At 37.6% G+C, this 27,151-nt stretch overlaps 1 protein-coding gene across 1 annotated transcript; it reads right to left on the bottom strand.

Annotated features, from left to right (window-relative positions):
- Positions 1 to 662: 662 nt before the first annotated feature.
- On the bottom strand, positions 663 to 9,083 carry tmx1 (thioredoxin-related transmembrane protein 1). Its single transcript, XM_042500904.1, has 8 exons — positions 8,716 to 9,083; positions 8,215 to 8,330; positions 7,000 to 7,045; positions 5,891 to 6,019; positions 5,432 to 5,477; positions 3,893 to 3,994; positions 3,700 to 3,766; positions 663 to 3,574 (listed from the first exon to the last, which is right to left on the bottom strand). Exons 1-8 carry the CDS (start codon positions 8,916 to 8,918, stop codon positions 3,333 to 3,335), a joined length of 951 nt encoding a protein of 316 aa, XP_042356838.1. The 5' UTR covers positions 8,919 to 9,083; the 3' UTR covers positions 663 to 3,332.
- Between the last annotated feature and the right edge of the window lie 18,068 nt (positions 9,084 to 27,151).

Here is a 27,151-nt window from a genome sequence, read left to right as displayed (position 1 = left end):
TAATTGGCAACTGTTTTAAGTCATTTTTCAGACAGAAACATTACATGGCTCTAGCTTTACAAATGTGGAAACTTTTAATTTATTTGTTTTATTGTTGCTTGTACAATTAATTGTATTCTGATTCAGATTTAGATTCAAACTTCAATCCTTTTTTATTAAATATTTAATATGTCTGTACATTTTTCTGAATATTCTTAAATTATACCGCTGCATAATGATTCTGAATATGATTTATACACTAATTTGCTGCAGCATCGATACATTAGCTGTGCCTTATCGCTCTGTTGATGTCAGTTTTGTTCTCTGCTACAAACAAAGACAAGTCCTCATGTTTTACTCACGAGGTAAAATCAGTACCTTTAACTTTGATACTTTCAGTACATTTTTGGGTAAAACTTTAGCACTTTCACTAAAGGAGGAGGATGCAGGATCTGACTCTTCTTCCACCACTGCAACGGTATGTGCTGAATTTCATTGTGAAATATTTTGGGTGAGTGTTTCTCCAAATATTTGATACTTGCTGCCTCAGCACGTTCTACAATTTTAATTTTTTCCAGCTGTGAGCAATTCTTCCATTTCCTGTGTGCATCACTGATGAATATAAATACTGGAAGTTTGTATTTGTGCCAGGTAAATATTGGAAGCAACAAAAGAGAAACTGATTTCAGAGTTAACCCTTTATTTAAAAGAAATGTTCAAACAACAAAAGGAGCACAGGTGGCTCAGAGTAAAAGTGTGAATGCTACAAGCTGTTAATAGTGGTTGGATAGAAAATTACATCCTGTTTCAACCGTCACCAAAATGAGTCATCCTCTTATTTGGAATAAACACAAAGATAAAAGTGTATAGCAGTCATTATGAGCCCGGTCAAAACATCAGAGTGAAATGTGTATTTAAAACACTGGTCGTACACACACTTCCTTGTTCTGCTTTACAAGACTGAAATGAATACAGGCTGAGCTCTGAGTGGCATTAATATTTGAAAAATAAGCATAAAAGTGCCAGTTTGTTCACTGTTTCAATGATAAACAATTGCACACAGAAAAGCACTCATTCAGATAAATTCAACTCAGGAATTCAGGTTAAATTTGAAATTTTGAACTTAAAAAAGGTCAAATTAAGAGTGGTTAAAATCAGATAACACTAAACTGGATTTCGCCTCCCTTTGTCTGGCAGAGAGCTTCATTCTGGTCCTCTGGCTGTTCCACAAAGCAGAGCAGCGTTAGGACGGATATGCAAGACTTCTCTCCATATTTAACGATTCAGAGTCCCTAAAATGTTCCTCTCTTATTTTTTTTGTAATTTTTTAAAATATTTTTGCAGCATGCAATTACTAAAGTGTAGACCTGCCGAGATCTGGGTTCTTTCAGTAAACACTCTTTAATAATTAGAGAATCACAAGTTAACATAAGATAAAAAACAAACAAACATCCCATTGGTTAATTGTATGATATATTATGAGGACATACAGTACAGAAAAACATTCACCAGGCCTTTAACTCGGAGTGAATATAATTCCTTTTCTAAAAATCCGCTTTTACCTAATGTTTCAGCAAACCGACATCAGCGGAGCTCAGTCAAAGTTTTGGTGTTTGCTGAGCAAAGCACAAACGCCGTATGAAGGCTTCCCGCCCCATAACGTACCTGAACCGAGAGGATGCACACTTTACACAGACCGAGGAAACCGACTGGGCTGAGATTTGAAGGTACAATCCTTAAGATTTTTGTGAAATCAAATCCAGTATTTGATACCATTTGTGGTGAGAGTTTTTTTTTTCTGCAATAGCCGTTCAATGTATTTACATTCAGTAATAACCTCTCTGGATAGGCTAACTAGATTATTTTTTCAGTGCTCAAATGACACAGCAAAGCCTCAGCCAATTATGTGTTTTTGTTTCTAGCTGTAGTAACTTTACTGGATGGCCCACTGAAAGTTGAGATTTAAAGATTTAAATCATCAGTCAGAGACCCTGAGGTCGACTGAGATTCCTTCAAGTCGAGCATTTGGTATTTTTTGGAAGTGTCGGTCTCCGGACTTAGCTGCAGAGTGAACGCTCTTTGACTTCAACCTGCTTTCCGGTACAGGTAGTGACTTTTGTTTGAAATCTTGTGCCTGCAAAAAGTTTTCTGAACAATTACAACCTGCCGTTAGACTAGTAAGCACGCATTAGCTCACATTATCTTGTTTATTAAATTATGTGAACATAACTGTCACCCTGAATGTGTTATAAAACCTCATTCAAACTCTCAAACTGTGTGGTAAAAGAAAAATTTGTAATTGTGGTTATAAATCTGATTTGGCTGCCATAATTCTAAGTCAGATACATTACTATTTTATTTAGCTAAGTTACCTGATGTTATGCTTGGCGATAATATAGCTGGCCATGCTTTTGCCTTATCCCTTTATGAATAAAGACTAAAGCAGTATCAGAGCTGTTAAAATACTGCTAGCAACAAACATTTCCTGCTGCTGCTACTTCACTAAAAGCATTCTGGCAAAACACAGGATAGCTTTATTGTGAAGGAGTCTCAGGTGTTTGTCGAGGTTAGCACTGACAGCTGTTCAAAAGAAAATGCGTCATTTTCTGCATTTTTCATAAGTAGATCTGTTTTTAGAATTGCTGGTGGTAAGGTCACAAGCAGAAAGCTTTGCGTTTCCACGGTAACCACAGGTATCACCAAATAAACCCAACCGAAAGGATAATCTTAAGGATTATAACAAACACTAGTGCCATTTCTTTCCACTCTGTCCGCCATTACACACTGAAATGAGGAATGGTGTGTGAACATTGTTACGCTGGGTTGAACCTTCAGGGATTGTAAAATATATGAAACATAAAATAACCGTATGTACGCATTAGCGGAACAGTAATAAAAATTTAACAGAATAAACCTGGAACACAAGCCTGGTATAATAATAATTCTGAGATAAACATATTATAACACACATATCTTTAAAAAACGATGCATAGCATAAACAACATTGCAAAATCCAGCTCTACCGCACTTCATACCTAAACCTCAGCCAGGCGATTTGTCTCCACGAGTGGAAACAGGTGTCAGGAGTGTTTTTGCTTTTTCCAGGTGGTGCCTGCTGCTCAGGCGGTGAGAGAGAGTCTAAAGCGCTCCCGTTAAAACACAAGGGAGGGAGAAGAAAAGAAGCGAGGTGTTTCTGGGGACCCCGAGGAGAAGGAGGGAGAGGAGAACGAGAGGTTAAGGGCGGGGGGGTGAGATTTAAAGGCTCCCTGCTGTAAACACTGCTGCTCAGGACCAAAGCTCCTCCGACTCTGCTGACTCCGTCACGCTCTTCTCAAACAGGTAGGAACAGCTCTTTAGGTGTCCTCCTCCTCCTCTTCCTCCTCACGTTTGCCCACTGCCCTCTTCCTCAGAGCTTCATCAGAGAAACCCTGTCCCTTAGGTTCTGGGCGGCCCTCTGGGGACCCTCTCCTCCTCCTCCTCCAGACCTCGTCCTGGTCCTCATCTTCTTCGTCTTCATCGTCATCCTCCTCACCGTCAGCCTCGTGTTCGTCCTCTTGTCGCTGGATTAACCTCGCCTGCTCCATTGATTGTTTTTCTATAGAATTACGTTTAAAACTATTAGTGGCCATTTATAAACAAAACCAACAAGTTTTTTTCTGTCACTTATGTATATAAAGTAAGTGTATAGTAATGTTAACTGTAATTGTATATGAAACTTACTCTGGTAGTAATCTGAAGAAGAAAAGCGTCGTGAGGGGAAAGCAAAATCTGCAATGAACACCAGTAACTGCAAAGACAAGACAATAACAATAAGCATTAATTTGATGTCAGTACATTTATTCATTTTGATAGGAGCAGTTATTATAGGTTTCACTGGTTAAAAATCATAAAAAAGTGTTGCACAAGTACTCACCAGTCCCAGTGCAAGGCCAGAGAACAGAGTGGCCAAGCCAAAGATAACATAAGAACCCCACACAGGGATCCCCAGCTGCTCCGTCATGTAGTTGTGACAACGCTGAAAAACACAAATGACAGTCAACAACAGCTAAAACTTAATACAAACCAATTTGCAAATAGTTTTCTATATCAAGAGGGGCCTTATCAACATGTGACATAAACAAAAATGCCCCCAAGACATACTACAGCATGCAGAGACATACTACAGCGTGCAGAGACATACTACAGCATGCAAAGACATACTACAGCGTGCAGAGACATACTACAGCGTGCAGAGACATACTACAGCGTCCAGAGACATACTACAGCGTGAAGAGACATACTACAGCGTCCAGAGACATACTACAGCGTGCAAAGACATACTACAGCGTACAGAGACATGCTACAGTGTGCAGAGATAAGCTGTGATTTTGTAGCATCAATACATCTGTGAAAAAGTGTTGCCATTTTTGAAAATAATACTTCAACAGAAAGTTGCATATCAGCTGTAGCCATCTTGTTTGTTTTCGGAAAATGCCTCAACGAAACTCCTCTTCACTAAGCTAGGTTTATGTTCACCCTAGTGTCCATGTCACGAGGTTGCGCAATCCAAAAATAATGTTATCACATATTTTGCATGAAGGGTGAACGCCCCACAAGTTGTCAGTCATCATATCCAACCCACTACATATTAGATAGATGGTTGTGGTTGCTTGACAAATTGGGTCAAGTCTGATGGAAATCTGATCATTTGATCAGATCAGATTTGATCATCTGCTTGGAGCCAATAAAACATGAGCTTGTAAATTAATCTGGTTTCCAGGCAAACATACACTGCTCAGCTGCCAGAAACACTCACTGAAAATAGTCCCCAAATAATTTCCTTCTGTTTCAAGTAATCTTTGCTAAATACTAAAAACAAAAAAACAAAAGACCCAATCACATTATAGACCTAAAAACAGTTTGTAAAGATTTATGCTGTCACGAGTTTGGAGTGAAGTGCCATGTGTATTAGGTATATAAAACATAAAATATAAATTTAATATATATATAAATATAAAACGATGCCAGCTTTATCATTTAAAATTGGAAATAGCAAGTCATCTACCAGAATAGGCCAGACTTTTTTAGCTTTTCAAAAATAATTAAATTTAAAACCTGAGACACTGGTCAGGATGATATACTGGTATATATTTCCTGTAAGTGTAGCCGTCTGTCCCACAATATGCATTGTCTGCACTACATGTGAGGTCTATAACAGGTTATTTTCTTTGTCTAAAACAGGCACAGAGTAAAAACTGTAATGTGTCAGCCCTGTATCCTGAAAAACTGGATTTTTTTTCTTTAAACATCCATTGTGTTTTGCACGAAAAAGCCGGTCTGACTCCCCGATGCAATTGCACACTGAGCAGCACTTTTTTCTTCTGAATGGATTGTGGGAAATGAAATAAATACCTTCCAGTAACGACCTACATGTTGACAGTAAGCATAACCAAAGAGTGAAATCCTCACTTACCCGGATAAACATGGAGAGCTTGAACAAAGCAGACATTGAATTCATTCTGCCAAAAGAGGAGGGAAACAACAACGTGTAATTTAACGCGGATTTGTCAAACTGAAACATCACTACAAAGACGAAACATGAAAAATAACAAGTAGGGGGAGGGAGGCAATGTTTGTGGTTCTGATTTTAATCCAAGACAAAAGACACTAAGAATAGAGCTAACAGGGCAGGTGTCTGATGTTGTTTTCTGTTATTTCAAAAATAGCAATACAAAACACTGGGCTGCTGCTACGATGAGAATTTTATCTGTTATCACCGTGTGTATCCTTAGAGCTGGGCAAAATCTATCTAAATATTTTTTTAAATATATAATATACATAATTAAGTTTGTAGGGAAATGGAAAATCAGCCCCATGTAACCCCTTCATTGCACTCTCATTGCTATGGTTTTGTAAAACTGTAGATACTCACAGAAATGAGGATGGCCCAAACCACGAGGAAACTGGCTCCACCGACTTCCATTTCTGCTCATCGACGAAGCTGAGGAAGTCGTCTTTAGTGCGAGCTCCCTGGTACTTCCTGAAGACGCCATCTTTACAGCTGAAACACAAAACACCAGATACAAAACATCTGAGCCACTTTTAGGAACAGTGGAGTGTTTTGAGACACACTTTGCCTGATGAAAGTCTCACAGACTGACACAAAATAATGTGTGTTTTGTTCCTGACAGAGTGTGACAGCTACAGTTAATGCTGAGTGACAGCCTGAAGAATAAGACAAAAAAACTGGGCAGCAGGCCAGTCATATAGCTGCCAAAGTGTCAGTGAAAATGTTCTCCTTCATAAAGCATTACATGAATTAGGGAGCAACTATACATTTTGCAAAGATTATAACCACAATCATCTATAGCTGCATTTGTTTCTTTTTCTTTTATTTAAAAATCTGTAATGTATTTTTGCGACCAAAAATGACTTAACATTGAGTGATGATGAAAAACAAAAAGGAAACTAAGCCATCACAATATTTGTTATGAGTCAAATCTGTTAGTGTTGTTTCTGATTTTTTTTTGTGTTACATTTGGTTGACAGTAAGGAGGACTGGGAAAGAGCTGAAACTATCAGGTGATAAAACAACCAAATCTGTATAATTTTTGAAAACTGATTTACCATTTAAGTCATTTATCAAGACAGAATACAAATCTTGCTCTGTTCCACTTTCTAAAAAGAAAGAATTTGCTGTTTTGTACATTTTTTTTTATTATTTATTCACTAAGAAGATTCTTTTTAGTTCATAGAAAGTTTGGAGAAAATTAACAACTTTGTTCATTTTCTCATTATTTTTTTACCATTTCTTTACATGTTATAAACTGAATAGTAAAACAGTGAATAGATGGATAAATCAAACAATAGTGGCAACCCTTAACTGAAAGTATTCTGCTGTCCCCAGTCCAATTGCTTAAATCCATACTAAACTTAGTTAAACCCACTAAATCATTTTCTTTTAAGATTTACATAACATACACCACAAGTAGCCACACAAAAGAGGAAGCCATGAAAACCACAGAATAGCAAAGAACTTACTGGTAAATAGTAGGAAGTGAAGTGATGATGAATCGCCCACTCAGACCTTTAGACGGAGGAGACGGAGGACAGTCAGTGTGCAGGAAGAACAGTTTGACTCATAATGGAGCTGAGAGGAGTTTCAGACTTGGCAGACGGCCTGAATTAATGTTTGATTGCAGCTCCACTGCACCACTGACTAACATGAATACATTTAACACAGCGCTGAGAACAACATTAACATACAAAACCATAAAATAATGTGCGCCCGAGGTGATTACAACTTTGTTTAAACTGATATTAAGGTTGTAATTTGCCGTGTTGTTGACCAAAATAAGCTGTTTTTCAGCCAATATTTGAAGAGTCTACGGGCGACTATTGTTCATTTAAACAATGAACAAGCAAATTTTGAGACAATTCAACTTGCAAAATCATATAACTTTGTAGTGACTGTAAAGGTATGCATCTGCAAACCAGCATGTAGAATACCAATAAATCAAAGCAGGTAAATGGAACACAGCCATCAATAATTTCAAATATTTACACCTGTGCTTTTCCTACTGGGACAAGTAAAAATGTCCTCTGTGAAAAAGGCCTATTCTACATGCTGGCACAATATCTCTCTCACTGGAACACAAACAGAACAGAGCCATCATTAGTATCATTAATAACACCAGTGCCTTTCCTACTGTGACAAGCAAAAATAGCCTAAATGGCCATTCAATTTACTAGACTTTCCTGACTAGTTATTCTATATATGACAAGTCTCTTGATAGATTTTCTAGAAAGCTGAGAATGATGTTGATAACTGTAGAAATAATGTTCTTATATATATATATCTTTTTGTTTATTATCAGGTAATTTTCTTGTTCCTTTTCCCCTTGATAATCTTTGGGCCATGCCTTGTTACGTTGCCCATTGCTTTTTACCCATGTTTTTGAAAGAAATCAAACCATTTTGCTGAGGTCGCAAAGGGTTAATGTACAGTTGTACAGTACATTACGAAAAGCAAAGTGTCATCTTTGCTGGAATATAGCCAAAATATGCAAAACTGATGTCAACAAAAACTGGACATGACAAGCCTTAATTTACTGATGCTTACTGCAGAGCTGTTACAGCTGTTTTTGTTGTGCTGTTTCGCACAGTATGAGCATGCTGCACTGACTTCACAGCTCTGTTGTATTGTGCATGTTGTCACAGTGAAGCTGTCAGCCGATAAAGGACATTCAAGCCTACCGGGCTGTTCAGTCACGTCCACCTTGGCGATGTTGACCCCCATGTCCTCCCCCCAGTCCGCGAACTCCTTCCACGCCGGCTGGAGCTGCTGACAGGCTGGACACCACGGTGCGTAGCTGAGGGGTATCAAGTTTCACAAGTAAAGCCTCAGATAAACTGCACACTCATTAACAACAAAATAAGCATCGAGTAAAAGCCGAAATGACCTAATTGTGTACTTCAATAGCTTGTCACTTAGCAAACTTGCTAGCATATAACTCCCAGGTAAGCTTGTTAGCTAGCTAAGGATAGCAGCTGTTAGCTTTGTTGCTCATTTTAGTAACTTGTCAACGCCAAGTGGGGAGAAATGAGATAAAAGTGAGATAAAACAGCGGATTTAAGCTTGAATCTGAGCGGACACTGACGATTATGTTTTGTTTATACGAGCTCAAAATAGCTAAGCTAACTGACAGGCTAGCTAGCCGGTTAGCCGTTAGCAGTAGCCGTTAGCAGGACACTGACAATTCAATCATCCATTCTCCTGTCAGGATTTCCTCCCAGGTCCCGTCCGTCACTTCTTTCAGGCTGTCCCGCTTTGCCGAGACTGGAAACGACGTTAAAAACACCACCAGAGACAAATAATAAATCCACGAGCGTTGTTTTTTTGGTCGTGTTAGAGAAAACATTGTTGAGCTTCTGTAGCTGCTAGCTAGCAAACACGCCATATGTCTGTGTGAGCTGTTTGACACAGCCTGCTCACTTCCGCTGTGCGCCCTCACGTCCCAGTCAGGTGGGTTGTTTTTCACAAAAAAATGTCTGAAATTATCTTAAGTAACTACAGATAAAATAAGAAGTTAAATGGTGTCATTTGTTTGGTGGTAAAACAGTGAAGAAAGCAACGTTAGCATTGCAGATGTTAGCATATAAGGATGTGAAGCTCAGGTAGATGATGGGAGACGTGTAACGGTAAGGGACTGTTCGTTACTTGTAAATGGGGAGGGGGTGATGCAAAAAGGGGGAGGCAAGTCAAATCATTTTTTAGCACTGGGGAAGGACTTGTGTTTTTCTGTCTTGTCACTGAAAAGCTGTTTCTGCCTCAGCATTGCAACGGAGGATTCAGGCCATGTTAAAGAAAACAATGTTTGATTTTGAAAATAAAGTCATGATATTACGAGAATAAAGTTGTAATTTTGAAACTAAAATTGTAGTATGAGAAAAAAGTCGCCATATTATGAGAGTGAAGTTGTAGTTTTACAAGAAAAAAAACGTTTTGAGAATAAGCTTGTAATATTGCAAGAATAAAGTCATAATTTTATGAGATAAAAGGCGTAACTTTCTAAGAATAAAGTTGTATTTATACGAGAAAAAGGACATTATATTACTAAAATAAACATATTGCCATGTTTTTTTCCTCAACTTCTCCATTTCATCTTCAACTTTTCATTTTCAAACATCAAAGTTTTTAAAATCTAACAACTAATTTATGGTGGAGGCGGATCATATATTTTCCTGAAGTCATTCAGGCTCAATGAAAAAATGTAGCTTTAGGGAGGGTAAAAAAACAAAAACAAAAGGGGAAGTCACACCCCAGCCATCCCCTTCCTCTGATAAATAAAGAGCAGTCCCTAAATGAATTTGGACAGGCTTTTTCCTGTTGAATATTAAAATAATACTCAACTAAACTAAAGGCTACAGCAGCTTGTCAAGTCTATGAAAACATGAAGTTCTAATTTATTGTGTATTACCAGCAGGTGGTGCTATAGTCCTTAAAATAACTCAGACAGGAGGTAGATATGACTGTTGCATTTTAGAGGAAATGTAGGCATATGAAGCTATTATAGTCAGTCATTAAATAAGTATTTCAATCTGTAACTTCATTAAAATTAATAATACTACAGTGTAATTACTCTGCTTTAAGTAAAAATCCTGCATACAAACTCTTATATCAGCATCAAGGTGCCCAAAATGAAAGTAGTCTATTCATTATGAAGAATAACACATTTAAGAATCATTTATATACAATATATCATATTCCTTGACTTAAATAGTGATGTCTTTATGTGCTCAATGCTTCAGTGTTGCAGCTGGTAAAAGTGAAGTTAATTTCATTTACTTTATATACTACAGGGCACTGTTGAATTGGGAGGAGACAAGAAACACTGCAAAAGTGCCCTCGTGGATGCCCCTATGGAAGTTAAAATGATAATGTGCCCTCCAGGTTGCACTTCAATGAAGAATACATGGTGTAGCACACTAATGGGTGCCCTTAAATGGAGTAAATACAATGTAGTGCCTTCTAGGACAGACTTAAAATTGAGAAAATATAACGCAGTGCCATATAGGCTGTCCTACATGCTAGAACACCTTCTTTGTGCTTGCGCCCTTTTTATTTCTCTTCCTGTTCCTCAGATAGCCTGAACCCACAACTGATACAGATTAACCAATAATAAAATATCAGTTTCTATTAGCTGGTTTATATTGAGCATTAACAATCTTAATGTGCAAATTAACAAGTAGCTAAAGGTATCGAATAAATATAACAAAGTGGAAAAGTGCCATAAAATAGGAATAGTCAGGTAAAATACAAGTATCTCAAAATTGTACTTAAATGATGTGCTTGTGAAAACTTATATTTATATACTTATATTTCACCACTTGACTATGGACGGGACATATTTTGGGTATACATTTACCTAGTATGCTGACAAATAAATTGGAACAATGTGAAAAATGCCCATTAAAATTTATGAGAGCTCAAGTTGACATCTTCAAATGTCTTATATTGTCCGATAAACAGCCCGAAACTCAGAGAAATGCAGTGTACGGTGACATTAAATAGAGAAAAACAGCAAATATAAACTTGAGAAGCTGTAAGCAGTGAATGACAATTTTTGCTTAAATAAACAAATCAAATGTGATCATTAAGTAATCTGCGACTCCAGGTTTTGAGGTGCAGATAAATAGGCTCACGCTCCTGATGAATTCTGATAGTGAGTTTTAATCAATGTTTTGATCCAAGAGGAAGTGTGTCCTTCGCTCAGTGTGTACTTCTTCAAAGCTGCACGATCAAAGTGTTTTGCATTTTGCATCTGCACATGCAAAAAAAAGAAACCATAGAGAGCAGAGTGAAATCCATTTGATTTGACCCGGAGGTGAAGTGCAATCCTATTAAGACCCTGCCTTCTAAGGAATGTCAAGCTGTATTCTCCTCCATATTTTAGTTTGTCTGATAAACTTTTAAATACCCTTAATGTTAGATATTCCTCCATTATTCTCAAGTACTTAGAATCTGCTCAAACATGCATTTATTTCCTGTCACATTTCCTGTGTACCTGAACCACTTGTGTTCATTTTAATGTGGAGGAGCAGCAGTTCTACTTGTGCTTTTCCAGATAAATAACTTCCTTAAAGGACGGGTTTATTTTAAAATTTGTACATGAAAACAGCAGTCAGAGTTAGCCCGCTGAGGTCTCATATCAGCTTAAGAATGCATTTTTGTACAAAATGAAGATTTTGTTGTGTGTTTTTTACAGTGAAGCCCTATCAGGGAGGGATCACTTCACAGCTGCTATGAAAGAATGATTACAGCTCTGAATAACTCTTTCAACCTTTGCAGCATGGCAAGTGTGAATCATAACCTGTCATTTCAACTATTAGTTCCCAATCGTTCTGGCTTGTGTACCCATTAAATAAAAAGTAAACTACTACTTACAACCTCTCTTACTGGTTGCATGTGTTTGCCAGTTCAACCAAACACAGATATTTTTACCCTTGGTTTATTAGAATCATTTTCAAAGTCTAAAAGAACTAAAACTAGTTCATGATTTACAGAAAAAAAATAAAGATTGGGGGTTAGGACCTCTTGTGGCCCCAGCCTGCATTTTTTTTTGTTTTTTTTTTTAACATTTTTTTTTATTGGCATTATCAATTCATCAAAACATTACAAGCAAGTGAAATGGTCAGACTTAGTATAAAACAACAAACAAACACACAAATCAGCAAAAACAAGGAATTCAATGAAAATCCCAACTCACAAAAGTCCCATTTAAAATCAATATTCAGCTTGAATTTTTATAAAACACTAAAGGCTGCTTCCTTAAGCTTTTTATATCTACAGTATTTAAATTAAAACACACCCTTACATTTGAGCGTAAAACAGACACAATTAAGAATAACAGTTAAGACAGTATAAGACAGTAAAGATGTTTACTTTCACAGTAATTTTTTCTGAAAATAAGCAACATTGACTTTAAGAAACTCCAATAAACTGGGCTCATTATTTTAATATATTAATATGTAGCCTAAAGTATATTAATATATTTTTCCATTGTTATTGTTCAGCAATTGTGCATTTTTTTAAAGATTATTCTTTGGGCTTTTTGCCTTTATTGTAGGACAGCTTGAGAGTGACAGGAGAGTGGGCGGAGAGAAGGAGGATGACGTGCAGCAGAGGACCACAGGATGGATCGAACCTGCAGAGACTACAGGAGGTGCACATGCAGCACTTGAACATGTAAGATGTCATGTTTGGTCTTTTTTCAGCCAGCTGCCCCTCCTCCACTACGATTGGTGTAAAGATTGACTGTGATAAGTGCAGCATTTTACCCAAAGCTGAATATTTCTCAGCTCTGGGCGATCAGAATAGACGCTCAGCACCTCATCACGCTGCTGCCATTCTTAGTATAATGTAAATATGCAAACGTCCATTGCAAAGCATTAACAAAATTAACCTGGCCTCAGGAAAGCACACTTTTCTTTTCAATTTTCTGCAGCTGCATTTGTCACCACCTTCCATGTGTTGTAGCTGTTCAGTGCTCGTAGGTGTCCTCCTCCTTCCTTTCATAATTAACAGCAGAATAGAACACTTGTGGGTGTATATGCTGCCCTGTCATGTCCAGAAGAATTGCATCCTCTGTACCTACAGCACAATAGTGTAAAACCAACAAGGTAATGGCTAAAATGACATATTTAAGGCTTAAAAACAAGCCCCATTTTCTCATAGACCATCACTGTGAAAGAGACATCTGTAAAACTTAAGTAAGGACACCTCGAACTGCAAAGAAGGTCAATTATGAATCTTTATATTCTGAATTTTTGATCGATGGAGTTTTTATATTTGTAAAACCTTCCTAAAGCTGAGAACAATGATTTAAATCAGTGACTTCTTAACAATGTAAAGTCTATAAGATGAGTGGGAGAAACACTACTGTGCGTATTCAGTGGGCCGCATACTGTGGAAGTAAACCCAGAATCTAGCAAACTCTTTTGGCATAAACAACTCCGTTGGAATGAAAAGGAATCATCTTTGGTCTGGTGTCTAGTTATTATTTTAAGTCTAAGCTTAAAAATGGGAGTCCACAAACTAATGCGTTACTTAATTTTATGTAGTCTGTGTTTGGTCCATACACCCTGCAAAAGAGAATATATTTTAACTACTACTTTTGCCCAAACATCATGAACGGAAACTGACTGAAACATAAATGAACTAGAATTCTTCATGTGCGTCTTGCGCAGAAGTTCAAGTGCCTCGGGGTGGTTTTTTTTGGGAGAAAATACTCAGAGCAGATTTCAGTTCAGACCAGCATGAAATTCTGCTCACAAAACATGTTCTGTGCAAATCTGTCCCTCACCCTCAAATCTCACCCTGCACATTGACAGCTTGAATTAGTTTTTTGTGCTTAGTTTTTTTTTTTATTCGTCAACTTCCATATTTTTGTGCCAATATGTGTGTGTGTGCAAGAAAGTGTGAGACCCAATCAGTCCTCTGCACAAGAAGGTTTCACTTTGAACGAATGTGCAGAATGAGAGCAGTTATTATTGCTGGGAACCTGCAGGCAGATTGCAATGGCAGCCGGTTATCAGTGCACCTCACACTCTAAAAATACCCTGCAGATGACATCCTTTTGTGCCCCTACCATCGCCCCCTTTCTCCAGCCATCAGCTCTGCTCCACTTACAGCGCAAAATGAATCTCCTTCCTGCTCGGCAGTCATCTGCTCTCCTCCTTCAACTTAATGTGGCAGTGAGGAAGATAAGTGGCAGGTCGGGGGGTTGCAGCACTGTTTTGTGTTGTTCTTTCAAACACCATTACTGAGCTGCTGGTTTCAAACAGAAACACTGTGGCATTTTCTCTCCTTTTTTAGCCCTGTTTGGTCAATCTGACGGTCCAACACTTGAAATATCTCGACAATCATTTGACACAAACATTCACAGTCTTGGGTGAACTTTATATTGGTAATATCTTGACCTTTTTTTATCTGATTTATCTCAAACGTAACTGTGCCCTCAAGTGTCCCACTGATGTGATAAGATGATGCACCCCAACAAACACACTGTACTATGGAAGATTTTAGTAATTTTACTTTTAATTTGCTTCTGATTAAACTGTTGATGGCTGGCCAGAGACTGATAGTTGCCATGGTTACTGCTCGGCTACAGTGCAGCATGCGGATGTCAGTAACAGACAGTAACGTCAAAACTATTTTTCTGTTGGATTTCTGTTGTTTTCAGATACGAGTTACACATTGCTTAACCCATCAAATGGACCTCAGCTGCTGTTTCTGAGGTCAAGACTGAACTTTGGACCTCAGTGTCTATTGTGCTCTAATAAAAACAATAGAAACACCTACTACTCAATAGCGAAGTCCGCATGCTAATAAAGATGGCAAGTGATAAATATAATTGGAAGCTCCGGGTCTAGGAGCACGTTGCACCAGCTGTTATTAAGTTTAAATTTACCCTCATTATTAGTGTTTTATGGAGCGGAGATCTGTGCATTGGTAATTTTAAATTGGTTGCCCACACAAAAAGTTCTTTACAAAGAAATTAGTTGAAACTGTTACATAACTGACTGAACCCACTAATAAAAGTAATGCAAGTTGGATAATATTTGCTCATGCAACCAGTTTCAGACTGAAAAGTAAAGGAGGCAATGGGATTGAAAATTGACAACTTATCTAAGCTTACAATGCAAAATGGTTAATTTTGTAGGTTCTGTCGCAGCTCATGATGCTACAATAATTGGCTTTTTATACATATAGTTTATTGCTTTTGATTGGGCAGCAGGTGTTTACTTGCTAAGACATTTCTTTGGTTTTAATCCTAAACAGTGTTGGGTTTGTCACTCAAAACCTACTTTAAAGCAGTATGTCCGAAACCTCTCCTTGAGTACCACTTGGCCTGCATGTTTTAGATCATTTCTTGCTGCGACACAGCTGAATTAAATGACCAGCTCGTTATCAATCAGCTTTGGGAGAGATTTAAAACCTGCAGGACAGGTGTTACTTGAGGACTCATTTGGGAAAGACTGCTTTTAAGTAATGCATTACTTTAACTATTCCCTGTAGCCCCCAAAGTAACTCCCTACACTACTCATTACATTGCTGTTGCTCTCCTCTGCAACATTGCCTGCAATGCAATGTTACAAAAGTTACATATGCAAAAGTTACATATTCCCACATATTAGCACAAAACACCACCTAGTACCAATATTATTTAATTGCATCAAAAAATATATAAATAGGCCTAAAGAAATAGAGACCAGTATTCCTAACACTAATAGATGACATATTTTAAAAGAAAAATAAAATGGCAGAAGAACTGCATTTAGTAAGCTGAACACACTTGAGTCACTGGCTTATCAAGTCTTAGCTTTAGTGTAGACTACCTAAGCTCATTTGACGTGTTTATCACTAAAGTAGCACTTTTACCTCATGAGTGGGAGTCTCTCAAAGCATTTGTCAGAGAGCCTCTTCCTCCTGTGAGTCAGCATAAGACTGCATAGTCTCAAGAGCCTCTTCATGGCACTAAACAGCGTCGCTGTTGTTGGCAAGTTTGATGATTTCTTTTTCTGTCGATGTCTTATTCAGAAAATTGAAGAACTTATGTAACACAAGTAACAACGTAACTGTTTGATCGGTAACTGTGTTGTAATTGCTGAATTTAAGAACAATAAGTTACATTACTGTGTTATTGACAATTGTTATGTGGCTGCGTTTTAACAGAACTCATGAGCACGTAGTTTCGACATGGGAAGCTGTGTACAAGACATGCTTGGCGTTTAAGTGGTTAAGTCTTGAGATCACAGCTGCTAGACAATAGCAACGTGGACACTACTGTCGACGTCTAGATGCCACAGAGACAAAAAATTTAGCAAGCTAGAAAGCAAGTCATGTAATGCAGGTAATGCAAAGGCATATTATCAGAGGAAAAAGATGAGGCTGTTTGTTCCCGGAGATTTCCACTCATGAGGTTGTAAATACCACATAATGTTGGCGTTAACTGAGTTGTGAGATCCATTTTTTGGCGATGGCTCTTTCCATGTCAAGACTGAACTTTGAACATCTTCTTATAATATGATCATTTTCAAACAGTATCCAGTGTCAAATGTCTAGTCGAGTGAATTAAAGTTTTATTTGTGTAGTCCAATATTACAAACATCATGCATCTTAACAAACACAGTTACTGCTGGCTGCTTCAGCTGAAGCTCACTCTGCACACAAAGACTGAAATGGTAGAAACTTAAGGAGAGGAGAGAAATCCCCAATGGCAAATGTAACAGTGGATCTTTAATGTAATTGGATTACACTGCAGTCGGTTCAGTACTAATGTAACAAATCCCAGAATATGTGTAAAATATGTCTGAGGAAATGAGTCAAGTGAATTAAGTCAAATGGGATTAGTCCACTTTATAAGTTCTGCTTTGGTGAGTCGCCATGATTCGGATCTTGTTGAGATTCACAGTAATTACTGCAGAATAAAATCTATCATAGCGGTCGACAGTGAAGCCCTGCAGCAGCAAAAGTAGAAGATATTGTTACACCTCATTGATGCAGCAGCAGGTGTTTTCCATCAGAGGTCTTTGGCAACTCACCTGTTTTGACTTCACTGATTAAACTGTTGCCTGAATGCTTCAAAGGGTCAAACAGTGCAGCACAGCAGTGTTTTTACGCTCTTTAAAGAAATATTATTGATTTGCCTTTAAAGCAGGCACATATTACATGTATCTCACAAGTGGTTTTCACAAATATCTGTTAATTTCAAACTCCATATTGACAAAATGTTTTAAAAATTATATACGAAATGACAAATCCTGGAACATGATGTGAAATCTTTTAAACACCACTGTGTGCGTGCGTGTGTGTGTGTGCGTGCGTGTGTGCGTGTGTGCGTGTGTGCGTGGGCGGTTGTATTCCTTCATGCAGCTGATGTGACCTATTCACTGTGGGAAAGGCACGGATGTTGAATTATTGATATTGTTTAATGTTAAAGGATTCAGCTCTTTTAGAAGGATAATGTGCACAGCTATATACTGCAGGTGAGGTTGGTTTGCAACACCATCAGTGTCCTTAAAAATTTGATTTTTACCTTATTAAAGATGTATTTATTTATTGACTTTTGGCAGCTTTTAAAGTTTTCATTGCAAATATGTTAGGAAACAGTTGCCTAGGACTGTCCCAAATCTCCATTTAACAAGCAGAAGCTGTATATTTTCCATGAGAATAAGCATTTATTTTGAATAGAGACAATGCAAGTTTCAACAGTAAATTGAAATACTGTCCCTGAGAGTCCAAAACTGACCCTTGACGTGTAAACGCCTATAAATCTACACTCTTTGCAGCATCAGCAGGAGAAGTTGCTTGTTTTTCTGCAGGCATAATTATCTCCACTTCTTTTTCAATATTTTCAAGGTTGCTTAGCTCACACAGCTCAGAGACCCAGCACTCTTACTTGCTTACAGTCGGCCTGCAGCTGTATCTCTGCATGAATGTGAAGGCCATCCGTGGGCAGTTCTACATTTTATGTGTTGCTGTATTGTTAGACAGCTCTCAGAGACAGTTAGTATCCACGTGACAGCTGATGGTAATTTCAAGAGTGATGAGGGAGAAGTGGCACAGTGTGGGAGTGAGGAGGTAGAGCATGTACTCCAATCACAGAGGAGCCTCTCAAACAGTGACTGTACAATCAGTTTCTCTGGGGTTTCCACTTCTTTCTGTCCCCGAACCTCTCCCTCAGACACACAAACTGCAGTGATGTTAAGTCTAAAGCTCCAGTCTGTCTCTCTTTAACTCACTGTCTTTGCTCTTTTTGGTAACCAAGTGATAAGATACTCTCATCAACCTCGTTTCAACCAGCAACAGAAAAATGTTCACTGCAAAAACACTGATAAAAACAATGTACGCAACCTGACCAGCAGTCGCACAGAAGTCAGACCGGGTTAGCAACTTGCTGATGAAAAAAGGCCAAACATTCAGCAGCTCAACAGCCAGTTATACGGTATTGTTCTAAGGAGCTGGTGGAGACCAAAACAGAGGTAAAAGAAGCTGAAAAAATGCCGAATTTGAGCAAAAAAAAATGTAAATATTGCAAAATGTTATTAACATTTAGTCGTGGTGGAATAATAGCAACTAAGTGCAATGAATACAGATTCAGCGAGTAAATGATGATGAATAGTAATGATGCAGGCCACTGCAAGCTCTCCTCATCGCCTCTGGATAGCTTTCAACATTTTCTTTGGTCAATTTTGTGAAGATTTGGTTAAAATTTGCACTTCATTTGGATTGAGGCCAAACTTCTGCCAGCTTGATTTGGAGTTTTACCTCCCCAAGTGGCCAGAAATTGAGTAATGCAATTTAAAGATTAACTTGGACATTTCAATCTATTTTATGTGTGTAAATGAGATAATCAGCTGTTTTTTTGTCAATCAACAGCACAATTTCAGTTTTGTAATTTCAACATTTTCCACATTAAGTTCTGCATCTCCTTCTTGGACCAGATAATGAAGATTCAAGCTGTTAATTTTAACTCCACTCCTACAAATACGGTCATGTCAAATACTTTTGCTGAAGAAAAATGTAATAAAATTGTAAATATAAAAAGAAAAATAGTATAATGAAACAAAATAACATTGAAAATAAAAGAAGCAATAAAAATGTATTATCCACCTATATTTTAATGGCAAAAGGCAAATATGAACAAGGCCTATATATACATTCAATACGTATACATTATGTATAATCATTGATGCATTGTGGTGGGCCAAAACTTCATCATTATTGTCAAACTAACAGCATCAAGTACACCTCACTTGATCCAATTAGTGCATAAGAAAGAGTCTGAGTGTGTTTTTTCTCATTCTTTCTTTAAAATAGTGTCATGTCAGCAGAATCGAGGAGAAGCTGAAAGACGAAGACAGGATGTTTCCCAGCTGAGCGACAAACAACACCAGACATACCCGGAAGCAGAAAAGCCTGGCGTGACAATAACAGCTACATGGCAGCTGTTCCAGGATCCCCGTCAACATCTGGAGCCACCGGAGCGATCCTCGTTACCTGTGAGATTTCATGGTATTTTTTTTCCCGTGTCCTCTCATACATCTTACTCATCCTCACTGTGAGGTCTTCCTGTGGTTCAGACTGTCTAGTGAGATTCACAGCCAACTGCTCACACATTACAAGCTTCAGGCGGCGTGGTTACACTCCAGCTGTTGCTGTGACACAAAGCATCATAACAACATCACTCACTGTAACCTGGATAACTAAATCTGATATTAATTATGTGACACTATGTCTTATTATAGCAACTGTGTGTTAATTAATGCATTTTTTAATTCATTGATTAATTTAAAGTTTAATTTTCTGGGACAATTTCCGTTAAACCAGGGAAATCTACAAACAGTTATTTAAATCCAAAACCTTCCTATGTAAATCGAAAGACTTATAAAGTGCCAGAGCCACATTAAGAAAATAAAAACTGAGATTTTGAAGGTAAAATTCTACAAGACAAGACAAAAGTCACAAAGTAGTAATGTAATAAGAATTAAGTCAAGCTATTTTAAGAAAAAAAAGTTGTAATATTGGGAGAATAAAGTTGCAAAGTTTACTTGAAAAAAATGTATTATTACGTAAATGAAAGTATAATAAAAAAGTCAAAACATTATATAAATAGAGTCATCATTTTACAAGAGAAAAATGCTGTAATATTACATTAATAAAGTAGTAATTTTATGATAATAACGCCATTCTTTTACAAGAAAAAAGTAGGAGGATAAAGCCAATTTTACAAAAAAATTATAAAAATTACACAAATAAAGTCATAATTAAATGGTAATTAATTATGTGAACAAACTCTTAAATTTATTAGAAATATAAATATCATTCATTTTTTATTAAATATAGATTATGTAATATTTATGTTATTTTTTTTCTAGTGAAATTACTACTTTATTCACTTAATACAACCTTTTTTTCCTGATAATATTACTTGTTTATTCTTGTAATAATAAGACTTTTTTCTTGATATATTATGACTTGATTCCCATGTTATTATGATTTTCTTGAAATTACAACTTTATGACTTGATTCTCAAAATATCAGATTTTATTTTTCTCAGCGTAGCACTGTACTCAGTCGTAAAGACAAAATACAGTTAAACCTTTGTGCGCAAGATGTTGTTTGTGAATCTGATTTCCACATATGAGGTTAATTTCTGCTGCGAAATCTTTGTCAGTTTTTACTCTAAATGGCTTTAAAAGGTCTTATCAATCTGATACCACCTAAAACCTCCAGATACTGAGTGATCAGTCATTCATGGGAACTGCGTGTAAAAAGTTAATCTTAACAGAAATTTTTCAGCATTATATTGCTCTCTACCGATTCTCCCAATTACACTGTTATGAGTTCTGTCTCCAGTGTAAAATCCAAACCACAGTAATTGCCTTTGTAACCGAAGCAACACCTCCTCCTCGTCTCATAAAAACTATAAATCACTGCTTCCCCAAACCACATTAGAGATTCTGCAACATAATGCCTTTTCTCATTTGTGAAGTCGCTACAAACAGTATCTGCAGTCTTCAGCTCGGCAGCCTGCAGACGTGTCAGAGTGTCGAGCTATTGAACCCTCTGGCCACTGATTAATGAGTCTCTCTCCTCCTTCAGCTCTCTTAAAGGTGCCACTGAGCTGCCATTTGTTTTCTTGTCTGAGTCACCTGAGGGGACAGTGTTGAATTTAACCCATATGCCACATTTGGATGTGTTGCACACTGGATGATAAATGGTTTGTTTCCTGATGCGATGCGTTAATTATGCTCCGCAGATCAGCACCTAGATAGTTACAACTAATTACCAAACACTTCTCCTGAAAACAACCTTTGCTGGAACGCAGCAAAATATAGAATCCATCAATGCCAACAGAGTTAAAATGCTCTCAAGTGCTGCAAATGTATAAATATTAAATTTTTAGTGATTGATTTGTACCATTTTTCTAGCTGAGAGAGGTCTTAAAAATGGATGAAGATTCCTGATATGCTTACAACCCCAAAATCTCATGTTTTAATGGTGCAGCCCAATTAAGTAAGTCATTTGTTTGACTTATAAGGAGCCAAAAAAACCTTTAAAAAAACCCTCAATGGCAATTTCTCTTTCCAGAAATCAGGACCTGGTTTCTAGAGTAACAGTAAAAACATTTTTGCAATATTTTTTATAATTTAAAATTTTTTTTTAACTAAGGATTTTTAAGTGTTAATGACAATGCACATTTAAAAGGAGGTAATTGGAAACATCTACTTAGACCATATTTTGGAGGCTGGCTTGACTGCAGTAAAAAACACTTACATTTTTGCTTATTTTCCAACACCGCTGACACATAGCCGACTACAGTAACATAAGTCACAAACTGCGGCCAAAACAAGTGCGTCACTATGAAGTTTCCTCTAGGAACACTTCAGTTGTGTTGTGATGTTTTGTAGCATTTTTGTCTCTATGCATGTGTTTTCTTAAGCTGCAGTGCATTTGCCCTTCGGCCATCGGAAATAATAGTTATAAGAACTTAGAAAAGACTTGACACACAAACTTATGGATGGATTTACGAATAGTTGGTACAACCCAGTCCTGTAAAGTGAAAAAACTGCTTCTAAATATGATTTACGACAATGAATCAAGAGCTGAACAACCATACAAAATGGTAAATGCAAATTGTGAAAGAAAATTACATTATTCTGCCAGCCATCCAAGCAGAAACAGCGGAAACATAGAGGAATCTACAAGGGATGATAATAATGTTTTACCAACACACACACATAATTTTGGCAACAGTGAGATTAGCTTAGGAAGCCTTAACTTTAGGTCAGTGCCACAGCTGAGCACAGATAAGTGTTAAATTTGATTTCCTTAATAGGTTTAGTTTAATCCTCCTCTGTAGTATTAGATGCATCTGTCTTGTTGTTGAAAATGCCAGCTACATGCAATGGTTGGCTCGTGATGCATTTTCTCACGTCACTAAATCTCCTTGAGGCTGTTTGCCCATGTGTTTTTTTTAAAGCCTCTCTATGTGTGCATTTTTCCTACATGGTCATCCTTTTCATTAATCATATTGTGATTTGTGTGGTTTTGTGTTGCTGTTTGTGTGTGTCTGAGTCTAGTGAGGCTCTGCAAATTTCTCCCCGCTTGTCACTGCAGTGCTCTGAGGTTTATGGGCAGCACAGCGGCCGTGTCGCAGTGTGGCGTGCGAAGGAAGGGAAAGGGAGGGGTGATGCACTGAGTGACATAAGAGGATGAGGTGCGGTTGAAACTGGATCAGTCGGACAGTGGGTCACTGGGCCGGGGAGCACCGCTGTTTCTGCTGAGCTCAGCTTACACACCTTGACTCGAAAACATTTTCTAATCTCTATCGGCACTTTATGACTTCCACTGAGGCTGTGAAGGGCAGAAATTACTGCTTCAAAAGTAATTAAACGTGTCAGTGCCTCAACATTAACTCACCAAGAGTTCTTTGACTGAATGAACCTTTATTCCTTTGTGTTTGACGGCTTGAATCGTCTGTGGTGCTTTGCTTTGTGGACACTTTTTGATGCAAGATAAACATTTTCCAGTTCTTTTCACATTTTGCACACTTTTTTAATACACTTCCTTATTAACCCCTTGAAGCCTGGAACATTACTTTTATTGTGCTTTCAGATGCCTTTCACAAGTATTTGAATATTTGAACCCTGAACAACTGAGTGCAATTTCTTTTAAAAGACATGGGAAAAAAGGCAGTTAACATATGTTCCACAAAGTGCAAGAAAATAGTAGATTTAGAAAAATATTTTTTTAAAGCTAAGGGAAAATGTTTATAACTATATTTATAGCAAATTATTATAATTATAAGTTTGTATTACAGAATCATTTTAATTTTTATCATTTTTTCCTTTTGTCCCCTTTTTGTCCCTAATTTTTGGAGAATTTTCTTGTACTTTTTACTAATTTCTTGTTAGTTTTTTTGGTATTTTTTGGATTTCTTTTTTTGTTTCTCATTGCCTTCTTTCCAGTGTTATTGACAGAAATACGGCCAGTTTGCTAAGGTTTCTAAGGGTTAACAAGTATTTAAACACAGGAAAAAAAAGGCAGTGAGCAACTTAGCACAAAATGTCCTGCAAATTGCAAGATTTTGTAGATTTAGAAAATTCATAATAAGACCAGGGGAAATGTCCATAAAATTACATTTATAATTATCATAATTATATATTTGAAACTATGGTACAGATTTATCATTATCATTAAGCACTTTTTTAAAAATGTATTTTCCTTTTCTTTCCTTTTTTTGCTAATTTTCTGGTAACTTTTTACTAATGTCTTTTTAATTTTGGGGTCTTTTTTTTTACAGTTGCTCATTGCCTTCTTCCCATGCTTTGTAAGAAATATGTGCTCAGGTTTCAACGAGTTAATGTCTCCCTGCCGTTACGTTTCTGTCATAGCTTAGGACACAGAGCTCATGCAGTGCTTAAAAACACTACAGACATGTCTAACAGGGGTAGAAAGAGGTCATAATCAAATTACTTCTTCTGTTGCTCTGCTTGTGTTTGTTTAATGTCACTGTGTGGAGAGTAAGTGTGCTAAATTTAAAAGAAATTTGTATTAGTGTCTATTCATTTAATGGAAAACACACAAGAGCATTTGTTTGCATATTCTGTTTAGGTTTTGCAAAGCAGCCGGGATAGGTTTGCATGGTGACGATTAGTTCAGGAGTGTTCATGGTTAATAGTGCGCTGCCTGGGATGCCTCTTTATAAGGCTCTGTAAATGTGTCAGGCAGCAGCAGGGGAAAGCCAGCTCCTCTGGTCCCTCTAATTGGATTTACACGTGTGGAAGGAGGCCTGGATTCATTTGGAACAAAAGACTTTATTCTACTCATCCTACACAGTCCAACCTATTGTTCGACATTTTCAATTCTCCGACTTCAACGCTGTAGAAGAACCAAAAGTGCAGCCAAGAATCACCTCATAATAATAAACACATTAGGAAGAGGACGGTGCAGATTTAACAAACAGCGTAAAGGAAGAATCAACACACTCCTCTGCTGTACAAACAGCCAATATTAGAGACGGCACTGACATTTGTAAGAATACAAGCTAAGCGTGTGTTCACCACCCACAGTAAGTTTATATTATTAAGTGTGTGCACAAGAAAGAGAAACCCCCACGGTGCTGTAGAAGCTGTCAGAGCATCCCCATGCAATCAACACTGACACGTTTTTATTGTGTCAGCTCCGAACGCCTTCATATTAATTTTAGAATGAAACCAATGCAGACTCTCAGCTTTAATTTGAAAGGATGTTTACATCCGTTGAAAGTGCAGAAACTGAAGTCACTTCAACCACACTGGTGTTGTGGTTTAAGGGATGGCGATGCCAGCAGGTTTGTTGGTTCACCACTTTGGTCCAGACATCAATATCTCAACAATTATTGGATTAACTGCTACGTAATTTAGTTCAGATAATAGTTTCCCCTACAGGATGAACTGTGTAATACTTTGGTTTATGACCAAATATCTTCAAAACTAATGACATTCCCATCAGCTGTATTTTAATCATTGCTAATGTTGCAAATGTCAGGATACTAACATGCTAAAGTAAGATGTTAAACCTGGTGAATATTACCTGTTAAACATCAGCATGTTAGGATGCCACTGTGCGCATTTTAAAATGCTGATGTTAGCTCTAAGCACTTCTGTGACTGCTGTTTTTAAGCCTCGCGTCACCAAAAGTGACCAAATTTTGACAAAAGCTTGGACCTGTGGAGGAGCGAGGGTGTATCTGACCCACAGACTATAAAGATGCTTCACAGACAGTCTGTCACTCAAGGGTCCCCACCCTTTAATATGCATAACTAAGCTTTAATAACATTTTAAAAGGTGAGTTATATAAGATTAACCCTCGTACAGTCATGAATGTTGAAATTAGCTGTAGAGACCAAAACTGTTTTTTTGTGCCAGGCTGTAAACATTTCATTTTATTTCTGCTGTAAAGCTGGCCATTCTTACATGAGGGTCTATGGGGACTGATTGTTTTGGAGTCAGCCTCATACAAGCAAGTGCAGTTTTTTGCATTTCTATTTGGCTTCATTTCTTTAGCCCTGTAAGTTGTCGCTTGGTCCACCCACAGCCTCAGTGCTGTTAATGTACGCAGGGCCGCCCATAAGGAGGGAAAAGGGGAAAGATTGTCTGTGGTCCAGCTGCGAGGGAGGTGCCCATGGAGGCCAGCAATAATCATGTTCATCCATAAGTAATGATAACCAAATTCTGTTTCTGAACCAAAATATTCACCATTAATATTCAAATATTCACCTTATAAAAACAACAAAAATAATTAACTATATTAATTATAATTATATTTATAGTTGCTTTAGTAAAATGTAGCCTGTTTTGAAAGGTTTTTTTTGTTTTGTATGTAACTGTTCCAAAAAAAACGCATGCGGCCAGCCATATGACCTGTGAAATTGACGGATCAAAATTAGGTGAGAGCGAGCATGAGCATGCATTGGGAAGCACCCATTTACTGGAGCTTTTCAGGGGCAATCTCTGTGGACGAGTGTCAGTATTGCAAAGAGAAAATTTTGTCATTTAAAGTTTCTACAAACCACAGATATAAATAATAAATTTGATACTTATCATATCAACGTTTCCAAAGTGACGCAGTTCTTAATACATGAATACGAGCTGGCTTTGTCATTAGGAGGGGATGGTGGACGGCGTGAGATTTAGGGGAGACAGCTGCCAGGCTGGAGACCACTGTTCAAGATCAGCAGACAACAAAAACAACTGTTTTCAAGCATCTGCAGCATTTCCAGCTGCGATTGAGGCATCAAAACTGGGTATTTTGAGTCAAAACATGATCTTTACCTAACCATAACCAAGTTTTAACTGCTAAACAGAACCATGCATAATACACAGCTTTTTAAATGTGAAGAAACATTAAGTTTCAGCATATACAGAGTTTGGAGAAATGTACAGTTCTGATGATTGTGTTACTCCCTCTATGTTCTTTCTCAGTTTGAAAAAAACATTTTGATTTTCTTAGAATTGCACAGGAAAAGAAAAACCAAACATCTTACCACTCTCTGCTCTTCTCTGGCTGCACATCAGAGCACACACAGTACAGTAGGTCTTATTTTGTGGTTCAATTGATTCTTCTCACCTCCACTTCACAGCCTCATATTTTAGTAAAAAGCTGTTTTTACCTGAATACCCTGTGATCCCCCTGAGGAGAAATGCAACAAAACACCAAATAAGCCCTCATCTGTGCTCACAATGTACCAGAACACTCATCCAATCTCATTTAAAAGCAGCACCGCTCTGTTTGTTTTGTTTTATTTGTGGCTTAGTGATTCACCCTTATCCAAAAAATGAACACAGCTCCCTGCTGCTTTCACCCAAACTTCAGTTTAGACGCATTAACACTTCGAGCTCTGAGGAGGCCATTAACGTGCAGCACATGCTCCCATTAATGCTGACACTCCTCTGTGCAGATCTGAAGGTGAAGGCGAGAGGTGTTGAACATGTGTGACATTAATAAACTGTGAAACAAATGGCGTCTTCTGGTGTCTCATTTGCTGCTAATGGCATATTTAATTGAGAGACATCAGAAGACTGTTGGGTGTGTGGAGACATAATGGAGCTGACAAAGTCAGTCTCCTTTGAAATTAGGTTT

This window comes from Plectropomus leopardus, chromosome 14, assembly GCF_008729295.1.
Source record: "Plectropomus leopardus isolate mb chromosome 14, YSFRI_Pleo_2.0, whole genome shotgun sequence".
In the NCBI taxonomy this organism is placed as follows: domain Eukaryota; kingdom Metazoa; phylum Chordata; class Actinopteri; order Perciformes; family Serranidae; genus Plectropomus; species Plectropomus leopardus.
The sequence above is the reverse complement of the archived record's forward strand: the minus strand, read 5'-3'. Positions and strand labels throughout refer to the sequence as shown.

What these genes read in the sequence shown, in the direction of transcription:
- tmx1 (XM_042500904.1), bottom strand. Translation starts at nt 8,918, where the DNA reads ATGGCGTGTTTGCTAGCTAGCAGCTACAGAAGCTCAACAATGTTTTCT. An exon ending in GGAGAATGGATGATTGAATT is followed by an intron (nt 8,331 to 8,715) that starts GTCAGTGTCCTG and finishes GATACCCCTCAG; the next exon opens with CTACGCACCGTGGTGTCCAG. An exon ending in TTTGGGCCATCCTCATTTCT is followed by an intron (nt 5,478 to 5,890) that starts GTGAGTATCTAC and finishes CTCTTTTGGCAG; the next exon opens with AATGAATTCAATGTCTGCTT.